General features: G+C 43.7%; 1 protein-coding gene across 6 annotated transcripts in view; it reads left to right on the forward strand.

The window, feature by feature from the left end:
• UBE2D2 (ubiquitin conjugating enzyme E2 D2) overlaps nt 1-24,566 on the forward strand; it is a 590,974-nt gene that overhangs the window by 129,720 nt on the left and 436,688 nt on the right. For all 6 annotated transcript variants that reach the window (XM_029583546.1, XM_029583547.1, XM_029583544.1 and 3 more), the window contains one exon: nt 21,365-21,428. In XM_029583546.1, coding sequence (XP_029439406.1) covers nt 21,365-21,428 — 64 coding nt within the window. The remainder of the gene's footprint in view (nt 1-21,364; nt 21,429-24,566) is intronic.

The raw sequence follows: 24,566 nt of genomic DNA on the forward strand, positions 1-24,566 counted from the left end.
TACATTTAACTTGCCAATGTTTATGCTTTATCCTATTTCTTCTGTTGGATCCTTCTTCCAATTTTTGAATGAAGATCTTTTGGCTAAAATAGCTTCTTTCACCTCCCCTTTTAACCATGCCGGTAATCGTTTTGCCTTCTTTCCACCTTTCTTAATGTGTGGAATACATCTGGACTGTGCTTCTAGAATGGTATTTTTTTTAACAATGACCACACCTCTTGGACATTTTTTACTTTTGTAGCTGCTCCTTTCAGTTTTTTTCTAACAATTTTTCTCATTTTATCAAAGTTTCCCTTTTGAAAGTTTAGCATGAGAGCTGTGGATTTTGCACACTGTTCCTCTTCCAGTCATTAAATCAAATTTGATCATATTAAGATCACTATTGCCAAGCGGCCCCACCACCGTTACCTCTCTCACCAAGTCCTGTGCTCCACTGAGAGTTAGATATAAAATTGCTCCCTTTCTCGTCGGTTCCTGAACCAATTGCTCCATAAAGCTATCATTTATTCCATCCAGGAACGTTATCTGTCTAGCGTGACCCGATGATACATTTACCCAGTCAATATTGGGGTAATTGAAGTCTCCCATTATTACTGCACTACCAATTTGGTTAGCTTCCCTAATTTCTCTTAGCATTTCACTGTCCATCTCACCATTTTGACCAGGTGGATGGTATTATACCCCTATGACTATAGTCTTCCCTGACACACAAGGGATTTCTACCCATAAAGATTCAATTTTGTATTTAGTCTCATGCAGGATGTTTATCCTGTTGGACTCTATGCCATCCCGGACATAAAGCGCCACACCTCCTCCCGAGTGCTCCTCTCTGTCATTGCGATATAATTTGTACCCCGGTATAGCACTGTCCCATTGGTTATCCTCTTTCCACCATGTCTCTGAGATGCCAATTAAGTCTGTCATCATTCACTGCTATACATTCTAATTCTTCCATCTTACTACTTAGACTTCTGGCATTAGCATACAAACATTTCAAAGTTTGTTTTTTGTTTGTATTTTCATTCTGCTTTTTAATTGATAGGGATAAGTTAGAATTTTTTAGCTCAGGTGAGTTTTTAGTTACAGGCACTTGGACTGCTTTTCTAATTATTGGAACCTCACTGTCGGGATGCCCTAATTCTAATGCATCATTAGTATCCTTTAAAGATACCTCTCTCTGAACCATGTGCTGCTGAGCGACTGTCGGCTTTCCCCTTTGTTCTAGTTTAAAAGCTGCTCTATCTCCTTTTTAAAGGTTAGCGTCAGCAGTCTGGTTCCACCCTGGTTAAGGTGGAGCCCATCCCTTCGGAAGAGACTCCCCCTTCCCCAAAAGGTTCCCCAGTTCCTAACAAAACTGAATCCCTCTTCCTTGCACCATCGTCTCATCCACGCATTGAGACTCCGGAGTTCTGCCTGCCTCTGGTGACCTGCGCGTGGAACAGGGAGCATTTCAGAGAATGCTACCCTGGAGTTTCTGGATTTAAGCTTTCTACCTAAGAGCCTAAATTTGGCTTCCAGAACCTCCCTCCCACATTTTCCTATGTCGTTGGTGCCCACATGTACCACGACAGCCGGCTCCTCCCCAGCACTGTCTAAAATTCTATCTAGGTGACGCGTGAGTTCCGCCATCTTCGCACCAGGTAGGCATGTTACCAGGCGATCCTCACACCCACCAGCCACCCAGCTATCTACATTCCTAATAATCGAATCACCAACTAGGACGGCCGACCTAACCCTTCCCTCCTGGGCATTAGGCCTTGGGGAGATATCCTCAGTGCGAAAGGACAATGCATCACCTGGAGAGCAGGTCCTTGCTACAGGATCCTTTCCTGCTGCACCTGGTTGGTGCTCTCCCATCATGAGACCTTCTTCCTCCAAGGCAGCACCAGGGCTGCCAGTCTGAAGTTGGGACTTGACTACTATGTCCCTGAAGGCCTTATCTATATACCTCTCTGTCTGCCTCAGCTCCTCCAGGTCTGCCACTCTTGCCTCCAGAGATCGGACTCGTTCTCTGAGAGCCAGGAGCTCTTTGCATCGCATGCACATGTACAACTTCTCACCGGTGGGTAAAAAATCATACTTTCCTGGCGTGTAGCCAGATGGACTCAGAACAAGTGGGTATAGTGTGCTCGTGCTAGCAGTTGGAGACGGATCTGACGTCAGCACGGGTACATATACCCCCACAGGAAGTGAAGCAACTCAGTAATTTCCGTCTCCAAAGCAGTTTGGAGTGCCTGTACGCTCGCTGAGCGTGTTTTCCAAATCTACTTTCTGTTTTCTACTTTCTACTTTCCAAATTTCTCAGAAGACGAGCCCCGCACTCCTGCGGTGATACCCTCGGGTCCCTCCCCCCAGTTGAGTTTCCCGGGTTGATTTCCGCGATCCCTCGGAGGTCTACGCCTCGGTCCAGTGGCCGAATCGCGGCAGGGACCTAGCCCCCGAGCGAGAAGGGCTCGGGCCGGGCTGAGAGGCGCCTCGGTCCCGGCGTGGACTTAGCCTCGAGCGAGACGAGTTCGGCGGCTTAGAGGCAGCGGGTGCATTTCCTCAAGCGTGGCAGTGAAGGGACAACACCACGGCAGACTTCCTCAGCAGGGAATGCCTAAATCCGGGAGAATGGCAGCAGTCCCCCACAGCCTTCCAGATGATCATGGATCATTGGGGGATTCCGGACATGGACCTATTAGCGGACAGGTCCAATGCTCAAGTACCCAGATACTTCAGCCGCAAGCGAGATACGTTCTCTCACGGGATTGACGCCCTGGTTCAGCCATGGCCTCCAGGGACTCTGCTATATGCCTTTCCTCCGTGGCCCCGGCTGGGCGCCCTGCTTCACAAGATTCAGAGACACAGAGGCCTAGTTCTTCTAGTGGCACCAGACTGGCCTAGAAGACCTTGGTACGCGGACATGAGAAGACTACTGGCAGGGGAGCCCCTTCCCCTGCCTCCTCTCAGGGACCTGCTTCGTCAAGGTCCCATCCTCCACGAGAATCCGGCTCAATTCTCTCTTACGGTCTGGCCATTGAGGGGGCTAGACTGAAGAAAAGAGGTTACTCTGAGCCGGTGATACATACGCTCCTCCGAGCCCGCAAGTTTTCCACATCCCTTACTTACATAAGGATCTGGAGAGGATTTGAAGCCTGGTGCGACACTCATGGCACCAATCCACATGTGACCACAATCCCTATTGTTTTGGATTTCCTGCAGGATGGGCTTCAGAAGGGTCTCTCCCCAAGCTCCATCAAGGTCCAGGTGGCTGCGCTGTCTTGCTACGGTCCCAGGAGGGATGGCAAGACCATTGCCACACACCCAGATGTTTCCCGCTTCCTGAAAGGAGTCGAGCACATTCGTCCGCCACTGAAGTGGCCAGTGCCCCTGTGGAACCTCAACATAGTTTTGGATTTCCTCGCGGGATCCACCTTCAGACCCCTTCGGGGCCTGTCTCTCCGTTCCCTAACTTTGAAGATGGTGTTCTTGCTGGCAGTATGTTCCGCACGCCGCATCTCAGAGCTACAAGCACTGCCCTGCCGTGAACCCTTTCTGCGAATCACTCCTGAGGCTATCCGTCTTCACACGGTTCCCTCCTTTTTACCTAAAGTGGTCTCACAATTTCACCTCAACCAAACCATATCTTTGCCAACCACGGCGGGTTTGAAGAAATCTGAAGAAGGGCGTTTGTTACGCCATCTCGACATCGGCAGGTTGCTGCCCAGATACCTGGAAATGACAGAAGGAGTACGAAAGATGGACCATCTTTTCGTCCTTCACAGCGGGAAGAAGCAAGGGGAAGCGGCCTCTCGGCCTACCATAGCCCGTTGGATCAAAGAAGTTATCAGATCGGCCAACGTTGAGGCCGGAAAGTCACCACCTTTACAGGTCAAGGCTCATTCTACCAGAGCGCAAGCAGCATCTTGGGCAGAATCGAGGATGCTGTCGCCTGCAGAAATATGTAAGGCGGCGACATGGTCCTCCCTCCATACCTTTTCCAGATTTTACCATCTGGATGTCCAGGCCAGGGAGGACACAGCATTTGCGAGGGCGGTCCTACGCGGTCCTCAGGCAGCCTCCCGCCCAGTCTGGGAGTAAAGCTTTTGTATATCCCACTTGTTCTGAGTCCATCTGGCTACACGCCAGGAAATGTTGAGATTACTTACCTGATAATCTCCTTTTCCTTACTGTAGACAGATGGACTCAGCATCCCGCCCGGCTGCCGGTATACATGGGTTTCACTGATTCATGGTAAGCCATGTCATTTTCTTACCTAAGAGCGTCCACTCTACCAGGTGTCGACGCCTTCCGGTTGGAAGCGCTGGCGGTCTCCAGCTACTATCCATCGGTCAGGGGACTCCTGTTTCCCTATTTCATTAATCGTCAGTACACATATATCCATGACAGCTTTTGCAAGGAAGATTACGGAGTTGCTTCACTTCCTGTGGGGGTATATGTACCCGTGCTGACGTCAGATCCGTCTCCAACTGCTAGCACGAGCACACTGTACCCACTTGTTCTGAGTCCATCTGTCTACACTAAGGAAAAGGAGATTATCAGGTAAGTAATCTCAACAATGTGACACTCGATGCAAAAGACTGGGAAGCCCCCCTCTTGCTGCTGGACTGCTGCCTTCATCTCAATTTTGATCAGTTCCTAGTTAAGTTTTAGGTTGCTATGGGAGTAGGAATGTGTCTAACGTCCTTTAAATGTATTAGTGAATTCACTATGTGTCTGGTAGTGGCCTACCGGGGTCTGGTCGAATGCTCAATAAAGTTTTTGTTGATGGTTTTTTGTTTTTTTTTTTGTGAAAGTGGCACCTGCCTATAAATTAAGGGATGAGCTAGGGGTGGGTGGGTTGGGAAATACAAACAGTCTAACTTCAGTTAGTCAGCCTGAGTGACTCACTGCTCCCTTGATTAACAAATGTTGGTCCCTATTCAAACCCAATCACACTACCTCAACACCTTTCCAAGGTGAATAACTGAGCTGAACTATTAAACTTTTTTACTTAGGTATACACTGCTCCTAGCTTATTTCTAGCTTCTGGCTACTTTTTTTGGGGGGTTTTTTTTTTGTGGGTTTTTTTTTTCCAATACAAGCACTCAGTATTAAATACAAAAACTCAGTTCTTTAAAAGTCTGGAGAACACTCAGTTCTGCAGACTTTTAAAAATAAACACACTACCTACTGCTACCTTATTGACTGACTAAAAATACAAATAGTATAACTTGTTTATTCACAGCCTTTCTGACTATTAAAGGCACAAACGTACAAACACACTAAATAATATTCCCAAATAGTTAACTTTGCCCCAATACTTTAAAAAAAAGACAATGTCCCAAGTAAAAACTTACTGATGAAACACATACATAAAGCTCCTTCTACACACTCAGAGGTCTCTGGTTATTCTATCACATCAAAACGACAAAGTACAAACTCAGAAGTGGAAGTAGAGCTCCTCTCCGATCAGGATTCTGGGTCATCTAGAGAAGCTTCTCTTAGATGGAGGTTCTATTTCGGGATGGTCATCAGCATCCCGAAGTAAACGACATTCCCCTCAACTGCAGGCGCCTCTTCATAAACAGCACAAACCATCGCTGACGCCTCAAGACCTTCTTTTGGCAGCACTACCTTCCAGACCAATTCCATTACTGGGTCCATCACAGCCACAACCGGAACATCTAGTATCCAAGGCCATGCTACATTAGAAATACAAACCTAGGCCACCCCTAGGTTTGTATTTCTAATGTAGTCATCCTAACTTCATGATAGGCAACCAGATAAATTAGTAAATTGATTATTCCTTAGGTGTACCAATCAAATAACTTACCTAAATGAGTGCTATTCAATGCAACTGCTGTGGAGCCTTTATATTGAGGGTAATCATATGGAAACTTAAGGCTTGCCCCTTTTGTTCAAAACTCTCTACCTTGGAAAAGTTGCTGGATGACTTTAAAGCTGAATTAGCTTCAATAAAGAGAATCTCAGCCACGGTACATTATTCAGGAAATAATTTCCACTTACCACTGAATAACCGAAACTCAAGAAAAAAGAGATTTACTGTGGGCTCAGGTAGGATAAGACCTGTAACCCACAGACACCCATTATTGAAAGCTGTGCAGCCCACAACTCTCTCCCCCCACTCATACAGGCCATTAAGGAACTTAAAAAGTATTACAGTGGGCTCTGGTAGAATAAGAGCTGTGTTCCGTAGACACACACTGTATCAAGTGCAACAAGTACAAAATGCCGTATTGAATTCTGAAGAAGTCCTTGAGAAAAAGATTGAAATGTTATCAGAAAAGAGAGAAAAAACCCCAATGCATACAGAAATTCCAGATCAGAAACCAAAGGAAAAAGCTCACAGTGATGGATGACTCTGTCATCAGAGGCATTAATCTCTTCCCTTGCACAAATGCAAAGAGAAAAGTGGATAACAAAACTCAACTAAATAGGTCACAAAAGGAGTCCAGGAACAGCAGTAACCTGAACAAAGAAAGCTGGAAAGCTATGAGAACAAATGCTCGTAGTTTGGGTAATAAAATCCCAGAGCTGCAAACCCTAATGGTGGAGGCGGACTTGGACGTTGTTGCTGTCACGGAAACGTGGTTTACGGAATCTCATGACTGGGATACGGCAATAACTTGTTAAGGAAGGACAGAGAGGATAGGAAAGGGGGAGGAGTGGCTCTTTATGTCAGAAACAATATCCAAGCATCTGAGCTGCAAGGAAGATGGGGCAAAGAAGCAGCACTATGGGCCGACTTAAAAAAAGATGGGGCATCCATTTTTATTGGAGTGGTTTACAGGCCTCCAAACCAAAAGGAAGAGCTGGACAGAGATCTGGTTGAAGACATCCACAAGATAGCAAAGAAAGGAGAAGTGGTGATCGTTGGAGACTTTAATATGCTAGATGTAGACTGGAGAATCCCATCTGCAGAATCTAATAATAGTAGAGAAATAGTAGATGCCCTGCAAGTAGCTTTGTTCAAACAAATGGTAATGGAACCCACGAGAGAAGGAGCTATACTCGACTTAGTGCTCACTAATGGAGATAATGTCTCAGACGTCCAGGTGGGTGCCCAGCTCAGCACCAGTGATCATCAAAGGGTATGGTTTAATATCACATAAAGGACACGGAAAAGAAGCACAAAAACCCAAGTTTTGATGTTCAAAAACACAGACTTTGATGAAATGGGGAAGTACCTGGAGGAAGAACTAAAAGGCTGGGAAAATGAGAGAGATGTGGATCAACAGTGGACCAATCTAAAAGGAGCAATTACCAAGGCAACTAATCTATATGTTAGAAAAGTAAAGAAAAGCAAAAGAAAAATGAAACCTATCTGGTTCTCAAAGGAGGTGGCTGACAAAATAAAGGCTAAAAGAACAGCGTTCAAGAAAAGATCCCAAAAGGAGGAGCACAAAGAAGAATATCTGGTAGAACTGAGGGAGACGAAGAAATTAATCAAGATGGCAAAAAGTCAAACGGAAGAGAGGATTGCCAAAGAGGTAAAGAGTGGTAACAAAACATTTTTCAGATACATCAGTGAAAAGAGAAAAGTTCCGGAGACCAGACTGCCAGGTCCCTCTACCGGGACCGGACCAACAACCCGCCCTTGCTGCTGCGAGTGGGAGGAGCCGGGAGCCGTGAGCCATAAAAACGCCGCGGCGGCGTCTAGGAGGAGCCGGAGACCAGACTGCCAGGTCCCTCTACCGGGACCGGACCAACAACCCGCCCTTGCTGCTGCGAGTGGGGGGAGCCGTGAGCCATAAAAATGCCGCGGCGGCGTCTAGGAGGAGCCGGAGACCAGACTGCCAGGTCCCTCTACCGGGACCGGACCAACAACCCGCCCTTGCTGCTGCGAGTGGGAGGAGCCGGGAGCCATAAAAATGCCGCGGCGGCGTCTAGGAGGAGCCGGAGACCAGACTGCCAGGTCCCTCTACCGGGACCGGACCAACAACCCGCCCTTGCTGCTGCGAGTGGGAGGAGCCGGGAGCCGTGAGCCATAAAAACGCCGTGGCGGCGGCGCATTAACGCCACCGGCGCGTCACCAAAGCCGTGCGCACGGCTTTGTCCGGCTTAGTCCGGATTAAGACGGATTGAGGAAGAACCCTTACGTCTGAATCTCCATACTGAGGTCAATGGATAACAGGTACTAAGTAAAGCGCTTATCTCATTTATTTTTGCTTGTAATAAAATGCCTGCTAAGAGAAAAGGGAAGGTGAGGGTGTTTCCCTCAGAACCTCTACCTCCCCTATTGCAATTAGAGATAGATCGCTTTATGACCCAGTTCAAAAAAGAAAATGCCGAGGATTCCTTTGGAGGCAACTTGGAAGGAGAACAAGGAGCCTCCCAGGAAGAGGCCTCTCTTAGTCCTGTCTACCGTCCGTCTCCCTTCCAACGTGGCACAAGTGGAGGAACTGAATCTTTGCCCACTGAAGATGTGGAGCAAAAGAGGGCATCTGAGGGAGAAACCTCTGCTTTGATATTGGGAGTAAAAGGAACTGAGGAGGTCCCTCTTGAAATAGGGGAATCCTCATTGTCCATAGTCGGTCCACAACAACGACCTCTTCCACCCGATATCCCCGTGGAAGAACGGCCATTAACAACAAGGCCAGAGACAGTCACATTGGGAGCCATCTGGGACCTGGTGAGCGGTTTGAACGCCACAGTGAATAGGTTGGAAGGGAAACTTGATAACGTAGCTTCTAATTTACAACAACAAGTTTCTACTATGCAGAATCAAGTTATTGGACTTTCTACTAGAGTTGATGTAATTGAGAAAAATATAGAAGTGGTACAATCTGTGAATAACAAGTTGATTAGTGACTATCTTATATGTACTAAACGTTTAGAATATTTGGAAAATAATGCCAGACACTTAAATGTCAGGATTATTAATTTTCCTAAAGTTTTAGGTGAAACTGTTTTTCTTTCTTTAAAAAGATTCCTGTCTGAGATACTTGGATTTACAGAAAATGAAATCCCTTCTATCAATACATGTTTCTTTGTTAAAAAGAAATCCTCAGATCCAATAGTAACCATTCCAGAAAACCTTACGGGTTTTTTGGAAGATTCAACCTTACAGGTTCTAGACAGGAACACTTTAATTGTATCATTTGTCACTACTGGAGATATCACCAAGTTAATGAGACACTACTTCCAAAAGTTTCCTGTCTCTTATATGGGACAGGATGTAAAAATTTTTCCTGACCTTGCACCAGCCATGCGTAGTAAGCGTAGAGAATTTCTAGTATTAAAACCCAGAGTTTTAACTCTGGGTTTTTCATTTCTTTTGAAATATCCATGTAGATGTTTAATTAAAAGAGGTAATGAATCTTTTTGTTTTAATCTTGTGGAACAACTGACCCAATTCATTGTCGCTAGAGAACCAATCACCTCTTCTCCAGTGGTAACCTAGGTGTCAAGTAACATAAATATAAACTGTGGAAAGTACCTATTTTGAATATATATCCCTGGTTTATATTCTCCTTTCATTTTCCTTATATTGACTCTCAGATGTAGTATTAAATACTCCTGATGAAAAATTTACTAATAATGATTCTATTTCAACATAGATATTTTTTGTAATGTTTATTTGGGTAATGGTATAACTTTATTTTGTTGAAGTGAAGAAATTGAATTGTGAATTTCAAATGTTGTATTTGAAATGAATGACATATTATTGTTAATTATTTGAAAAATATTATAAATAAATTAAAAAAAAGAAAAGAGAAAAGTGGTATAGTGAAATTGATAGGTGGAAAGGATCAATGTGTGGAGAGAGACGAAGAAATGGCAGAAATATTAAATGAATACTTCAGTTCTGTGTTCACTAAAGAGGACCCTAGAGAAGGACCGTCACTAGTTAACAAGAAATTGGAGGGGAATGGAGTAGATGTAACTCCATTTACAGTAGAAAATGCATGGGAAGAGCTGGTGAAACTGAAAGTGGACAAAGCCATGGGGCCTGATGAAGTTCATCCCAGAATACTGAGGGAACTCAGAGATGTGCTGGCGGGTCCGCTGTGTGACCTGTTCAATAGATCCCTAGAAACGGGAGTGGTGCCGAATGATTGGAGGAGAGCGATGGTGGTCCCGCTTCACAAGAGTGGGAACAGAGAAGAGGCTGGTAACTACAGACCGGTTAGCCTCACTTCGGTGGTGGGAAAAGTAATGGAGTCACTGTTGAAAGAGAGAATAGTGAACTATCTACAGTCGGGAGAATTGCTGGACCAGAGGCAGCATGGATTCACCATTGGAAGATCCTGTCAGACAAATCTGATTGACTTTTTTGACTGGGTAACCAAGGAATTGGATCAAGGAAGAGCACTCAATGTCATCTACTTGGACTTCAGCAAAGCTTTTGACACTGTCCCGCACAGGAGACTGGTGAATAAAATGAGAAGCTTAGGAGTGAGTGCCGAGGTGGTGGCCTGGATTGCAAACTGGTTGACGGACAGAAGACAATGTGTGATGGTAAATGGAACTCTCTCTGAAGAGAGAGCGGTTTTAAGCGGTGTACCGCAGGGATCGGTGTTGGGACCGGTCCTTTTCAATATCTTTGTGAGCGACATTGCGGAAGGGATAGAAGGTAAGGTATGTCTTTTTGCGGATGACAATAAGATCTGCAACAGAGTGGACACGCCGGAAGGAGTGGAGAGAATGAGACGGGATTTAAGGAAGATGGAAGAGTGGTCGAAGATATGGCAGCTGACATTCAATGCCAAGAAGTGCAGAGTCATGCATATAGGGAGTGGAAATCCGAATGAACTGTATTCGATGGGGGGAGAAAGGCTGATGTGCACGGAGCAGGAGAGAGACCTTGGGGTGATGGTGTCTAATGATCTGAAGTCGGCGAAACAATGTGACAAGGCGATAGCTAAAGCCAGAAGAATACTGGGCTGCATAGAGAGAGGAATATCGAGTAAGAAAAGGGACGTGATTATCCCCTTGTACAGGTCCTTGGTGAGGCCTCACCTGGAGTATTGTGTTCAGTTCTGGAGACCATATCTCCGAAGAGACAGAGACAAGATGGAGGCGGTCCAGAGAAGGGCGACCAAAAAGGTGGAAGGTCTTCATCAAATGACTTATGAGGAGAGATTGAAGAATCTAAATATGTATACCCTGGAGGAAAGGAGGAGCAGAGGTGATATGATACAGACTTTCAGATACTTGAAAGGTTTTAATGATCCAAAGACAACGACAAACCTTTTCCGTAGGAAAAAAATCAGCAGAACCAGGGGTCACGATTTGAAGCTCCAGGGAGGAAGATTCAGCACCAATGTCAGGAAGTATTTCTTCACGGAGAGGGTGGTGGATGCCTGGAATGCCCTTCCGGAGGATGTGGTGAAGACCAGAACTGTGAAGGACTTCAAAGGGGCGTGGGATAAACACTGTGGATCCATTTATTTATTTATTTATTTATTTAATTAACAGTTTTTAATATACCGACGTTCGTATGGCACATCACGCCGGTTTACAAGTAACTCAATTAAAGGAGGAATTACAATGAACATAAAATCAAGAGGCCGTCAAAGGAGTGGGTGGCTCGCCAGAATGACGGCTACTGCCTGGAGATAATACCCTTATTCAATAAACATACACATGGTTACTGTGACTCCAACATCGCTCTAAGCTACAACGGCAAGAGGAAATGTGGAAAAAAGGATTCGCACTCACAAAGCGGGGAGTAGCTGGCTTGTTACGGCGGTTACTACCCCAAACCAAATAAGCCTGTTACTTCACTTTCAATGCATTTCCAGCATAGCTCTCTGCTTTAACGGCAGGGGAGAAGAAAAACTGATACTTCACGCATATCCAGCATAGCTCCCTGCTTCAATGGCAGGGGAGAAGAAAAACTGATACTTCACGCATATCCAGCATAGCTCCCTGCTTCAATGGCAGGGGAGAAGAAAAACAACCAATAAGGGCTGAATAACATAGTCTGGGTAAAACAAATAAGCATGGGTGTAGCTTGCTTATTGCGGCGGTTACTTCCCCTACTACCCCTAACTAATCAAGCTTGATATTTCACTTGGATGCAGCTCCATCACTGCTCTCTACATTAATGGTGGGGGTGGAAGGGAAATAGAACCAAAGAGCTAAGAGAAACAGATAAGTATGAGAAAAAATGTGTGAAGCTTGCTGGGCAGACTGGATGGGCCGTTTGGTCTTCTTCTGCCGTCATTTCTATGTTTCTATGTTTAACAAGCTCTGAATACGTTTTTTCAAGATCTTGCATCTACGCACCCCCAGCCTCCAAGGGCATCTCCTCAACCCTCACCACCTGCATGATCTCGACCTACACCACCTACTCAGCCGCACGTACCATCTCCAATTGCAACTTGTCCAGATAGCCCGGACTCTCAGTGGACATCATCTTCGCCAAGTTGTTCTACTGGCATGTCTTCTGACCCACCGGAAGTTCTCCTAGAACCTTATTCACCACCAGAAGATCTGTCCTACGCATAATTCATAGAAAAGGTGGGAAACCTGCTAAACGTAGAGGCAGGAAAATTTCCAGATCCCAGGTCAGAGGTTCTTGGTATACTAAAGATTTTCGAGATGCCACCAGAACCAACAGCTTTACCACCTCATTCGGTTTTGGATGGAGTCCTTCACAAAATGTGGGAAAAACCCTTTTCCACTATAACCGCATCTAGAAAATCAGACCTTAAATACAGAACGCGAAATTCAACAATCTATGATTCTGCCCAGTTGCCTCTCAACTCTATTGTTGTAGAGCTTGCACTGTCAAAGGCAAAGCGATCGAAACATGATGCGAATTCACCCCCAGGGAAAGACCATAAGTCTATGGACGACTTCGGCCGTAAAGTCTACAACATTCCTTTTAACACTAACCTACATTCACCATCTGACATTCTCAATTTACAGCAAGTCCGCAGCCTCGGCGTTATCATTGACAATCATTTCTCCTTAAAGAAGTTTATCACTTCCACCATCAAAAAATGGATTCTTTAAGCTACATACTCTAAAAAGAATTAAACCTCTCCTACATCCACATGACTTCCGGACAGTCTTACAAGCTACAATATTGTCAAAACTGGACTACTGCAATTCCATCCTACTAGGTCTCCCTAAAAATTCACTACAACCATTACAGATGCTACAAAATGCCGCTGCACACTTACCAATACTCACCGTCATGAACACATTACACCAGCTCTCCAATTCTTTCATTGGCTTCCTGTAGCATCTAGGATATTATTCAAAGTACTCACCCTCATTCATAAGTCTATCTATAACCAAGATATGCAATGGTTCTCTGATCAGTTTACATTCCGCACATCAAAGAGACCAATAAGAAAAATGCACCAAGCCAAACTTGTTTCTTCATCACTTAAATACATCAAACACGCTGCTACGAGAGACCGCTCATTCACGATCGCCGGAACCAACATCTGGAACAAAATGCCTACAGACCTGCGCCTAAAGCCCTGCCATAGGAAATTTAAACAGAACCTTAAAACCTGGCTGTTCAAACAAGCTTACACTCAATCATCTCCTCTTCAGAAATGCTGATCCATGTTCCACTCAAAATACTTTATCTGCCTTCAAATAGAAATCTTACCATAACTCCTGCTCATCTATTGTATCTAAATGTCCTCTCTACACCCACCCTTTGTAAAGTCTGTCTTTCGGATCCATATCCACACTCCATATTAATGAATTGCTCGTTGCTAAGTTTTATTTTACCTGTTTCTGATCTCCCTTCCTTATTAGGCATGCCTCAACTGTAGAATATGATTATCATTGGTTTAATAGTTTTGTTTTATGTGGTATTTATAATGTTTCCTCTTAATTTCATTTATTTGTAAAGCTTGTTGCTGATTTATTGTTCTTTGTAAACCGAGGTGATGTTTTTAACGAGCCGCGGTATATAAAAAAAAATCACTAAATAAATACCATTCTTCCATGTTGACAACCAAGATACATCATCACCAATTTTACATGGTAAATACTTGTTTGAATGTCTTCAAAAATTGTGCCCTGTTTGTCTAGCCGCTGACAACATCTTGCCGCAGGCTTTCACGGACATGGAAGAAGGTCTTCGTCACTTGCTTAGGTCGATTTACGAGTCCTTCGAGTCTTTTGCAAGATCTTCTGCTACAGCTATAGCAGCCTGACGCATGGCTTGGTTAAGAGCAAGCGCAATTCGAGAAGATGTACATGACAAATTGGCAGATATCCCTTGCATGGGGAATAACTTGTTTGGGGATAAATTTGGAGAAACTGTAACTCATTCAAAAGAGCAAAGTATGGCAGTATTGTCCCTCACATCTGCCGATCCTCATACCGCCTCCTGAAGATTTAACCCTTCTTATAGGAGAAAATACTATCCAAGAGCATCTTTCAAACCTTACAATTCCTACTGCTCACAGCACTATAGTCAAAGATTTTCATCTCAACTTCACCAATCGCGTGGATGCCCTCACCAACAGCGACCACAAAAACAAGGATTAACAGCTCCACAAAAGCAAACACCAGCTTTTTGAGCTACATTGATCCACCTCCACCACCATTCATAGGAGGTTGCCTACAACATTTTTACACCAATTGGGTGCTCAACATCATCAGGGAAGGATATCGCTTGAACTTTATGAATCCTCCATCCCTTCCTCATGTAACGCCTCTCCGAAGTACATCGACCCACTTACCATATCTCCAGGAAGAAATAAGGAATCTACAAGTTAAAAGATCCATTCAAAGAACCCCACTTCCACAACAAAATCAGGGATTCTATTCCCATTATTTTCTCATTCCAAAAAAATCCGGGGGCCTTCTTCCTATCTTAGATTTACAGAACCTCAACAAGCACATCCAAAGGGAAAAGTTCAAGATGACCTCTCTCAAGAGCATCCTACCCCTTCTACAATCCAACGACGGTCTATGTTTTATATAGACCTGAAGGATGCATAGTCCCATATACCCATTCACCCTTCGTCGTGGCGCTACCTTTGTTTTCGAGCTCAGAACAGGCACTATCACTACAAGGTTCTACCGTTTGGCCTGACTTCAGCCCTGAGAGTATTCACGAAATGTTTAGCGGTGGTGGTGGCTCACCTCAGACAACTATCGATCCAGATTTTTCCCTATCTGGATGACTGGCTATTAGTGGCCTCAGATCAGACCACTCTGCGAGCACACATGGTGCGCACAATCAACTATCTTCAGACACTGGGATTCCTAATAAATTACGAAAAATCAAATCTACAACCAACCCAAATATTGCAGTTCATAGGAGCTCTCATCAGTACAGTGGAGGAGAGAGCCTACCTTCCACACGACAGGATTCAAACTCTCTCCTACCTAGCACAAAGACTATGCAACCAATCTCATGCATTGGCACATCAAGTCCTCCAACTGCTGGGTCATATGGTGCCGGCTATCCATGTAGTTTCCCACACGAAACTACACATGCGCCGTTTACAATGGGGCCTCAAAACTCAATGGTCACAGTTCCTGCAACCCCTCTCCTCCAGGATAAGATTTACCACACCAATATGCACAGACATTCAATGGTGGCATTCTCCCACCAACCTGTCCTCTGGGGCTCTTTTTCGGGTGCCTTCGTATCAGCTGACGCTCACAACAGATGCCTCCAGGAAAGGTTGGGGAGCCCATCTTGCTGATCTAAAAACTCAAGGTCTATGGTCTTCCCAGGAGTCCGCGCACGTGATCAACCTCCTGGAACTCGTGCAATCTGGAGAGCACTACAAACATTCTCTTCTCAAGTTCAAGGGAAGCGCCTCATGGTGTACACAGACAACCAGGTTGCCATGTTCTACATAAACAAAGAAGGAGGGTCTGGTTCATGGACACTTTTTCGAGAGGCTCTTTGGATACTACTTTAGGCAAATGCAAAGAGTGTCGCTTCAAGCCACTTACCTGCCAGGCTTGGACAATGTCATGGCGGATCGCCTGAGCAGGACTTTTCACCCACATGAATGGACTTTAAATCGGGAAGTAGCTCTAAACATATTTCGACGCTGGGGTTTCCCAACAATCAATCTCTTTTCCTGGAAAGCAATTGACAGACACAAACCTTTTGTTCCATTTACCCCAGCAAACTTAGTTATGTTCCAGATGCCTTCCTCATTCCATGGATGGAGGACTTGCTGTACACCTACCCTCCCATACCACTAATATCAAGGACAATTCAGAAATGTATTCAAGACATAGCAGACATGATTCTCTTAGCTGCGGCATGGCTGAGACAACCATGGTATGCGTATCTCATTTGACTTTCCATACGCCCACCAATTCCACTGGAAAAACCACCAAACGTTGCTAAAGCAAGACAGAAGCTCCCTCCTCCATCCAATGCATCACTTCCTCCATCTGATGGCATGGAGGTTGAAAGGCAAATATTGAACCACCTGGGCCTTCCTTCGCAACTGGAAGATATACTAATTGCATTGAGAGAGCCTTCAACCAGACGTAACTATGCAGGGAAATGGCATCGTTACACAGAATGGTGCAAACCACGGAAACCAGATCCTTTCTCATCTACATTCACACAACTACTGGAATATCTCCATACACCCAACAAGCTGGTCTAGCGGCCACGTCATTTCGAGTACATATCGGTGCTATTGCAGCTTTTTATCACTCATAATGGCCTTCCCATTTCTAACCATCCCTTGGTTTCCAGATTCATGCGGGGCATGCTACATTGACCACCAGTGATAAAACCACCTGTATCATGGGATCTAAACGACATCCTAGAACAGCTAATGGTGTCTCCCTTCAAACATTTAGATTCATGCCACATAAAATATCTAACTTGGAAAACGATATTCCTGGTGGCCGTCTCATCGGCAAGGAGAGTAAATGAACTGCAAGCCTTAGTTCACTATTCCCCTTAGTTGGAATTTTAACACAACGAGGTTACTCTTCGACCTCATCCTGCCTTCCTTTCCAAGCTGGTCTCTGCTTTTCATATTAATCAAACCATCACTACCAGTCTTCAAACCTAAGCCTCATCATAATGAGGGAGACAAACTTCTACACTTGCTAGACTGTAAAAGAACCGTGTCCTTTGCAGGCGTAGAGTGCTTCGTATGCTTTCTATGCATCGAAGATGTGCCGTGCTTCGAATGCACCATAATCTTCCGGCGCTCTGGATGAGTCGTGTGTCAGTAGTTTTGGACACTTCGATTTTGCATGCTCCGATGACTTCAGCACCGAGGAGCACGGTTGAATGGGAACAGGTCCCTGTGTCCCGACCGGCTCCTGAGGGGGTCTTGGAGGAAGAGGAGTCGAGGCCTCAACTTTTTTCCCCGGCCCTGACAGCATGTCAAACCTGGCTGTGGCGCCCGGGTCGGCACTAAGATGAACCCCGGCTCCAAAGAAGAGGCTCTCTTTGGCATCGTCTTAGGTTTCTTCGCCGGTCCCGGCGAAGACAGAGTTGAAGGTGCCCTCAAACGCACCATTTTCTCCGCACGTTGCCTTTGGGCCTGGGGGGACATATGACCACAGTCTCGGCATGAGGCTTGGTCGTGGTCCGGCCCCAGGCAAATGTAGCAATAGTTATGTCCATCTGTGATGGACATAACCTTACCACGTTGGCATTACTTGAAACCTGGTGGCTTAGGAGCCTTCGTGGTGCCAAAAAAGTGTTTTTTGAAAAGTTGAGATGAGGAGGAGAGGAAAAAAAAACCCGCGTACCAACGGCTCACGGAAAAAAAGAATGAGGAGAAAACGACAGAATCGTGCGGGAAGACGACCGCACAGCTGCACAGAGTTAAAACTCTGTCACTAACTAAGAAAAACTCTCCTGCTCCGGTCGCGTGCACGCTCCCAGACAGCATGACTAATTCATCCTGTTATCTATGGAAACACTGTTTACGGTAAGCAAACTTGCTTTTCTTCCCTGTGTTCTTCTTTTAGTTCCTTTGTACTTCTTGAATGCTGCTCTTTTTGCTTTTATTTTTCTGGCCACTTCTTTGGGGGACCATACCGGTTTATTTTCTTACTCAGATTTTTTGCCTTTTTAATAGCTGCTTTTAGTTTGGCCCACTGTTCCACTTCACCCATCTTCTTCCAGCCTTCTAGACCCTCCTCAAGGTATATCCCCATTTTACCAAAATAGATATTTTTGAATTCTAGAACTTTAATCATCATGGTTATTATATCATACCATACAATATGAACAGTTGGACACCTACCCAGACATTAGAGGTACTGTCTCCATTTATAAGTACCAGGTCCAGTATTGCTTTTCATCATGGGTTCCACTGACATTGAGCAGAGCCTCTTGAAGGGCATCTACAATCTCTACTTCTTATGGAGTCTGCAGAAGGGATTCTCCAATCCACATCTGGCAGATTGAAATGTCCAAAGAGCAATACTTCTTCCTTTCTTCCCTCCTTTGGATGTCTTAGGCCAGATCTCTGTCCAGTTCCTTTGTTGAAAGCTTATAGATCATATCAGTGTAAATGGAAGAACCATTGTGGGATTTTTTTTTATGCACTTCCTGCTTTCCCTATGCACCCTGCATTTCAATTGTTTTTGATATAAAGAGCATCTCCCCCCTTTGTCATCACTAAACAGTTACAGCTTAATATGGCCATAACCCATTCATGAGACTCACTGAGCCATTTCTTAGTAATAGCAACAATGATCTGGAACTTTATTGCTTAGACTACGAGTATTTGTTCTCACAACTTTCTAGCTTTTCTCCTTTGGCTTTTTTTCTTTCTGGTCTCCTTTTATGCTGTTTTGCTTAAGAGTGAGCTATTGAGCTGATTAATTTTCTTTATTTCCACACTCATTAACATCCTTCTATCACACATGATCTCTCTCAGGATCTTTTTCCTTTCATGGATAGATACAGGCCATTTTTAATGTATAGCCTTTTACTTATTCCATAAACTGCCCTAGTACGCAACATGTCTCAGACCTGCTTTTCATCAGGTTTTGAGCAACAAATTGAATGTCTATATGGCTTAGCCTTTCCTTTCCCTTTCTGCCCATGGAGGGCAGTTACCAGCTAAAAGCTTGCTGGGCAGGCAGGATGGATCATTGGGTCTTTATCTGCTGTCATTTACTATGTTGTTATCCACATCATTTGTTCATCTTTACAATCCTTTACTCTCTGAGATCCTCTGTGCTAGTCCCATTATTTCTTGAATTCTGATGTTGTCTTTGCCTCCTCCACAGGGAGGCATGCTAGGACAAGCATGATGTCACCCATCTGTGAGGACTACCATCGCCGAAATTTGCCGAGCAGCAACATGGAGTTTCCTTTGCATGTTTGCGGCTCACTACTGCTTGGACAAAGATGGTTGACAGGATACTGCTTTCGGCCAGTCCGTCCTGCGCAGTCTCTTCCAGACTTAAACCCAACTCTTCCTGCCTGGAGCCCCTGGTTGGAACCAGGCCTTCCCCTGCTGACCAACAGCACTGCAGTTGTTGTGCCTGTTGGCACTTTGTTCGGTAACTGATCTCACTTGTTGACAGGGACAAGTGGACAGGGACAAGTGGAGCTTGGTATTCACCCATCTGTGAGGATTACTATCTGCTTGTCCTAGGAGAAAGCACAGTTGCTTACCTGTAACTGCTGTTCTCCTAAGACAGCAGGATGTTAGTCCTCGGCAATCCCGCTTGCCACCCTGCAGAGTTGGGTTCTCCTTCCATTTTGTTATTTTTTGCTTGTATTTTCTGTTACGAGACTGGAGGGGGACTTCACGTGGACGCGCGGATAGTGGCATGCCAGTGTGCCAGTCAGAGTTTCTTGAAACTTTGACAAAAGTTTTCCGTGCCGGCCTCCATCTGATGTCACCCATCTGTGAGGACTAACATCTGTCCTAGGAGAACACCTGTTACAGGTGAGCAACTACGCTTTTCTATACCGCCAATATCGAAGGCCCTTGGTGGTTTACAGCAAAATATGCACTAGTTTTATCCCATAATTCAAATCAAACATGTAACTTCAAAGAAGACAAAAAAAGCCAGAATTTAAAACTGCAGTTTCATGTAATACAATTTGTAAAAGCTTGCCAGAAACGATATGTCTTTAATAGGCTCTTAAATGTCTTAGTACAGCCTGGAAGTCTGAGCTGATAAGGCGGTGAGTTCCAAACTGCTGGTGCAATGATCAATTCTTCCACCACGTTTAGTGTAAATAAATTTATCTCTGTGGGCAAGCAGGAACAAATTCAGTTATAGAAGTGGGTAATGTCATTGGGCGGTGCTGATGCAGAACATTCTCTTTCAGAGCATTTCTAGTCTTTCTGAGCATGCAACCATTCCCTGCGAGTCTCCTTAATTGTTTTTCTTTGACCAAAACAAAAAGATGTTGTTTTGCTCGCTTTCTAAATATAATTTCCTCTTCACCTCTTTGTCATGTTGGGAAGACTCTGCTAAATGCAGCCGCAAGTTGGCAAGCATTGACGTAAATGTCACCTGCCTAGGTTCTGCACATGATGTGAGTAATGGCACAGCATGTGGCAGAATTTCTCCTTGGGCTCTTATGTTTAGAGAATTAAAGCTAAAATATGAAGACTCCGCTGTGGAGAAAAACAGGGCCAAATCCTCAGGTAGACCATTATCTCATAAGAAAAAGAGGTCAGATTATCAAACATGTTGGAGTTGTTACTCCTTTCTGTCCTCATTGAAGCAGGGGTAAGAAAAGTTCCCTTTGGGTGCAAAATCTAGCCACTGTGCAGATAAAGGTTCAGTGCAGAAAATCCTAGTACTGAAAACAAAAATGAAGTTTCTATGCTGTTGACTTCAGTTTCCTTGACACAGAGACATCTACTTTGGTGCGAAAATTCTTGACTCTATCTGTACAGAAATCTTTAGTGCCAAAGTATCAAAATACATTCTTAATAATGTTCCTACCTATGTTGGAAAGCCAGTCATTTTTATGCAAAAATTGTGGCTAGAATTTTTAAGTACATGAAAAATTTGCCTTCTGCTCTGTCACCACCATCACAGAGATTCCATTGTTACAGAGGATTAATAATTGATCTTTGATTCTTCCTTGCCAAAGGGCTACTGTGAAATAGAATGCTGGACTTCATGGACCCAGCATGACTTTTCTTATGTTCATAATTGCACAAGTTGCCAGAACTAGAAGCTTCCTGAGCACTTGGGCTTGTGCTGAAAAGGAACTGTAACATTAACTTGTGTGGTCTCCCACTCTTGCAGTTTTCCCATATGAAATTTTGGGGCCCATTTAAATACTGCCTTTTCTGCTGTTTTGAATGTTTTCACAACAGCATGCACACTGGTGGAGAGGTAAAGGGAAATGAACATTGCATCTAGATGCCTGTTTGGGTCTGATGGTGATTATGCAGTGCAACATTTACTGTCAGTGCTACAGAAATCTTTTTGTATTTTTTAGGAGTTGAATGACCTGGCACGTGATCCTCCAGCACAGTGTTCTGCAGGTCCTGTTGGAGATGACAGTAAGAGCCCTTTTATTGAATTTGGTGAAACTGTAGTTTTCTCAGAAGCTTGTAGGATAAGTTTCCAAAATGTCTAAGCACATTTAAGTTCTATTTTCCTAAGTGAAGCTATTTTAATCTATATACTCCTAATTTGTACTTGATTTATGAAATCTTTTTTCCTGTATTGTTGGTACATAGTGAGGTAATCTTATATTTTCTTCAAAAATTAAGCATTCTGAATAGTCACAATAATGGATTACATGACCTGTTGTGTGCTACCCAAGCACTTTAACTTTCTTGATGATCTTATGTAGTAATATTGTAAATGATGGCAATGAAGAACAAAGTGTCTTTTCCATGCTAATTAGGGTTGTAACGGCCACTTTGTGTGGTTATCCCAATGTATTCCTTGATGCATAAAGCAGTCCTACCATTCCTGTTATGGCGGGCTGAACTGCTCTGTTTTCGGTTATCTTTGAGTCACTAGGAGGCTCTGCATGTATTTGGAAACTAACTTCAGTTTCTTTTTCACCACTGTAAGAACCCTTTTCTTGACTGTCTGGTTTTGCATCAGGTTTTTTGTTTCCTTGTTATCTTCTTACTATAGCTTTAGTTTTTGTTAAACCTTAATTTTAGTAGTAGTTGATGACAAAAACAACCAAAATCAATAATCTGTATAATCGCATATCTAATACAGCAGCATCTATAAAAATGCTGAAGAGGGCAAGCTATGATCAACCACACTCCCCTGCTTCCTCCTTTGGTTGTGTGGATACAGATTTAGAACTTGTACTAATCCGAAACAAGAGTACTTTCTACATTAGCACTAGCTTTCTAGAAAACAGGAAACTGATTCCCATATATCCCATATGCTCACCTGGCCAAGAGGATGAACCAGACTGTGAAATGCTAGATGAAATTAGAAAGGCAGATAAATTTGGTAACATACTAATGGGATATTTCAATTCCTCATTAAACAATAAGGGTAAGTATATAATCAGTTTTAAATAAACTTAAAACATATATTAAAATATTTTATTTATTTAAACAACTTGTATACCAATTTGTACCAACAATTAAATTTGTAGCAACAGTTACAATACAAATCAACTTATTTGTATATCAAATATTTATTCAGCAAAATTAAAAAAATCATACAAATAAATAATATTTTCATATAACATACATACCAAAACACTCATACACACAGTAATTTTAAAAACAGAAATAAAATCTGAATGAGTGCAGCTTTACAATAGCACTAACAAACAGCAAACTTTCTCTTGTTCATGAACTGTTCTTCAAAAGGCAACCAAATTTTCAATTCAAAATGTAAATCTTCATATGAGAGGTAATCCCAACTGGGGCCCAAGTTTTGCCTCGAGAATGAGGTGGCTATAGCTGGGGTGTCGTTTCTCTTCGAAGTTGGGGGGTTCAAGGCAGGAAGTGCAGTGGAGTTTCTATTATATGGCGTGCAGTGCCCTGCATTGGTAAGTGAGGAAGGTTGTGGTCCTCACTTCTTGTCTTCTACCCCTCACCCCGGTGGGGATGACTCCAAACCGAGAATGTTGCTGGAAGAAGTTAGTGGTGGCCGGTTTGATTTTGGGTGGTCAGAAGCCAGACAATTATTACTTTAGGCTCTATTTGGGGAACTCTAGCCACACTTGAGAGCTATTTCTTCTTTAACAGTTTTGACCATTGACATATATCGATGGATCCAGGCTGCAGAGACTTTGGTTTTCCTCCCAAAAGAGGAAGCTCAAGACTTGGAGAAACAGGTTATAGAAATTTGGAGGGTTCATTTGGAGGGTGCAAGGGAATTTGATTCATGCAAAGAAATTTGAAAATCTTGAGAACTCTACCAGATATCTAAATCTTAGTGTTTGGAGTATATTTCCCCAATGGTGCAGTTTAAAAAATACATGTCGGAAATTTTAAAGATTCCATCTGAAGCAATTCTACCTATTGCCAAATTATACTTTTTGCCTGTGGGAAAAGAATGAGTCACTAATGATGGGGCCCTTGTGAATCCTTGTGTCATTTGAAATTGGCCCTAATCCGACAAATTTCTTGGAAAGTTCAGCGTCTTTGGAAGAGGTTAGTAGAGGCACTCTTTTGGTCACCTTTATTTTTCCTCAGGATATAGTCATGAGACTGTTTTTTCAAAACAGACTTTTATTGTTTAAAGACCAGAAAGTTTTGATTTATCCAGATGTTGCAAGAACGACCCAAGATCATTTACATAAATTTGTGGCTATGCGCCAAGAGGTTTTGCCTTTGGGTGCACAAATCATAGTTCACTATCCCTGTATTTTGAAGCTGAATGATGCTAGATATGTTTATTTTGAGCCATCCCAACTGAGATTTTTTTCTAGACTCTGGAAAGGCTGTGATGCCTAATCTCGATTAAGGGGTAGTAATATGTAGTATCTGATGCTTTCTGTATTTTCTTTTTTTTTTTTTTTTCATTTTCTTTTGATTAACTCTTTTGCATCTTGCTCCCCTTTGCTTTCAATAATTGGGCTTTGTAGTTGGTTTTCCTTTTTCTTGTAGACTACTTTCTTTATAGTAGTTTTGTTAAAACTATGTTAAGCTGAGAATTTTTGTCAAGTTTATTTTGAATTATTATAAACTTCAATAAAAAAAAAAAGTACAGCCCTAAGTTTCAGTTGAACCCATGTACCCCTGTAATTGTCAAGACAAATTGTGGCTGACATTCTGCCTGACAGAGCACTAACTGGGCACACCTGACCTGAGAGTCCCTGCACTGTGGACACACAAAGGTTTTGGTTGTTAAATGACATTTCAACAGCTCCAAGAAGGAGGATTTGAACAGCCACTTAATGTTAATAAGTTGAAAATCTGTAGTGCTCTTACCTACTTGGGTATACTTGGTATAGCGCGGGACCTTTCTATAACGGGATCCCAATCCCCTCTAAGTGCTTGATATAATTCCATGATAGCCTGATAGCTGAGGCAATATCTCATAATCACATGTTCCTCTGGCACCCCCAGCAATATGGTTCGTGGATGAAAGATGCGCTCCCTGTGCTGCCTGCATGACCTCCTGCATGGCAAGCCCTCCAACAGTGGGTCTTGCAGCTCTGGCTCGGATTTGGGTACTTTCCTAGGAGGTGTTTGGGTACTTCCCTTGCC

This window comes from Rhinatrema bivittatum, chromosome 18 (genome assembly GCF_901001135.1).
Source record: "Rhinatrema bivittatum chromosome 18, aRhiBiv1.1, whole genome shotgun sequence".
Lineage (NCBI taxonomy): Eukaryota > Metazoa > Chordata > Amphibia > Gymnophiona > Rhinatrematidae > Rhinatrema > Rhinatrema bivittatum.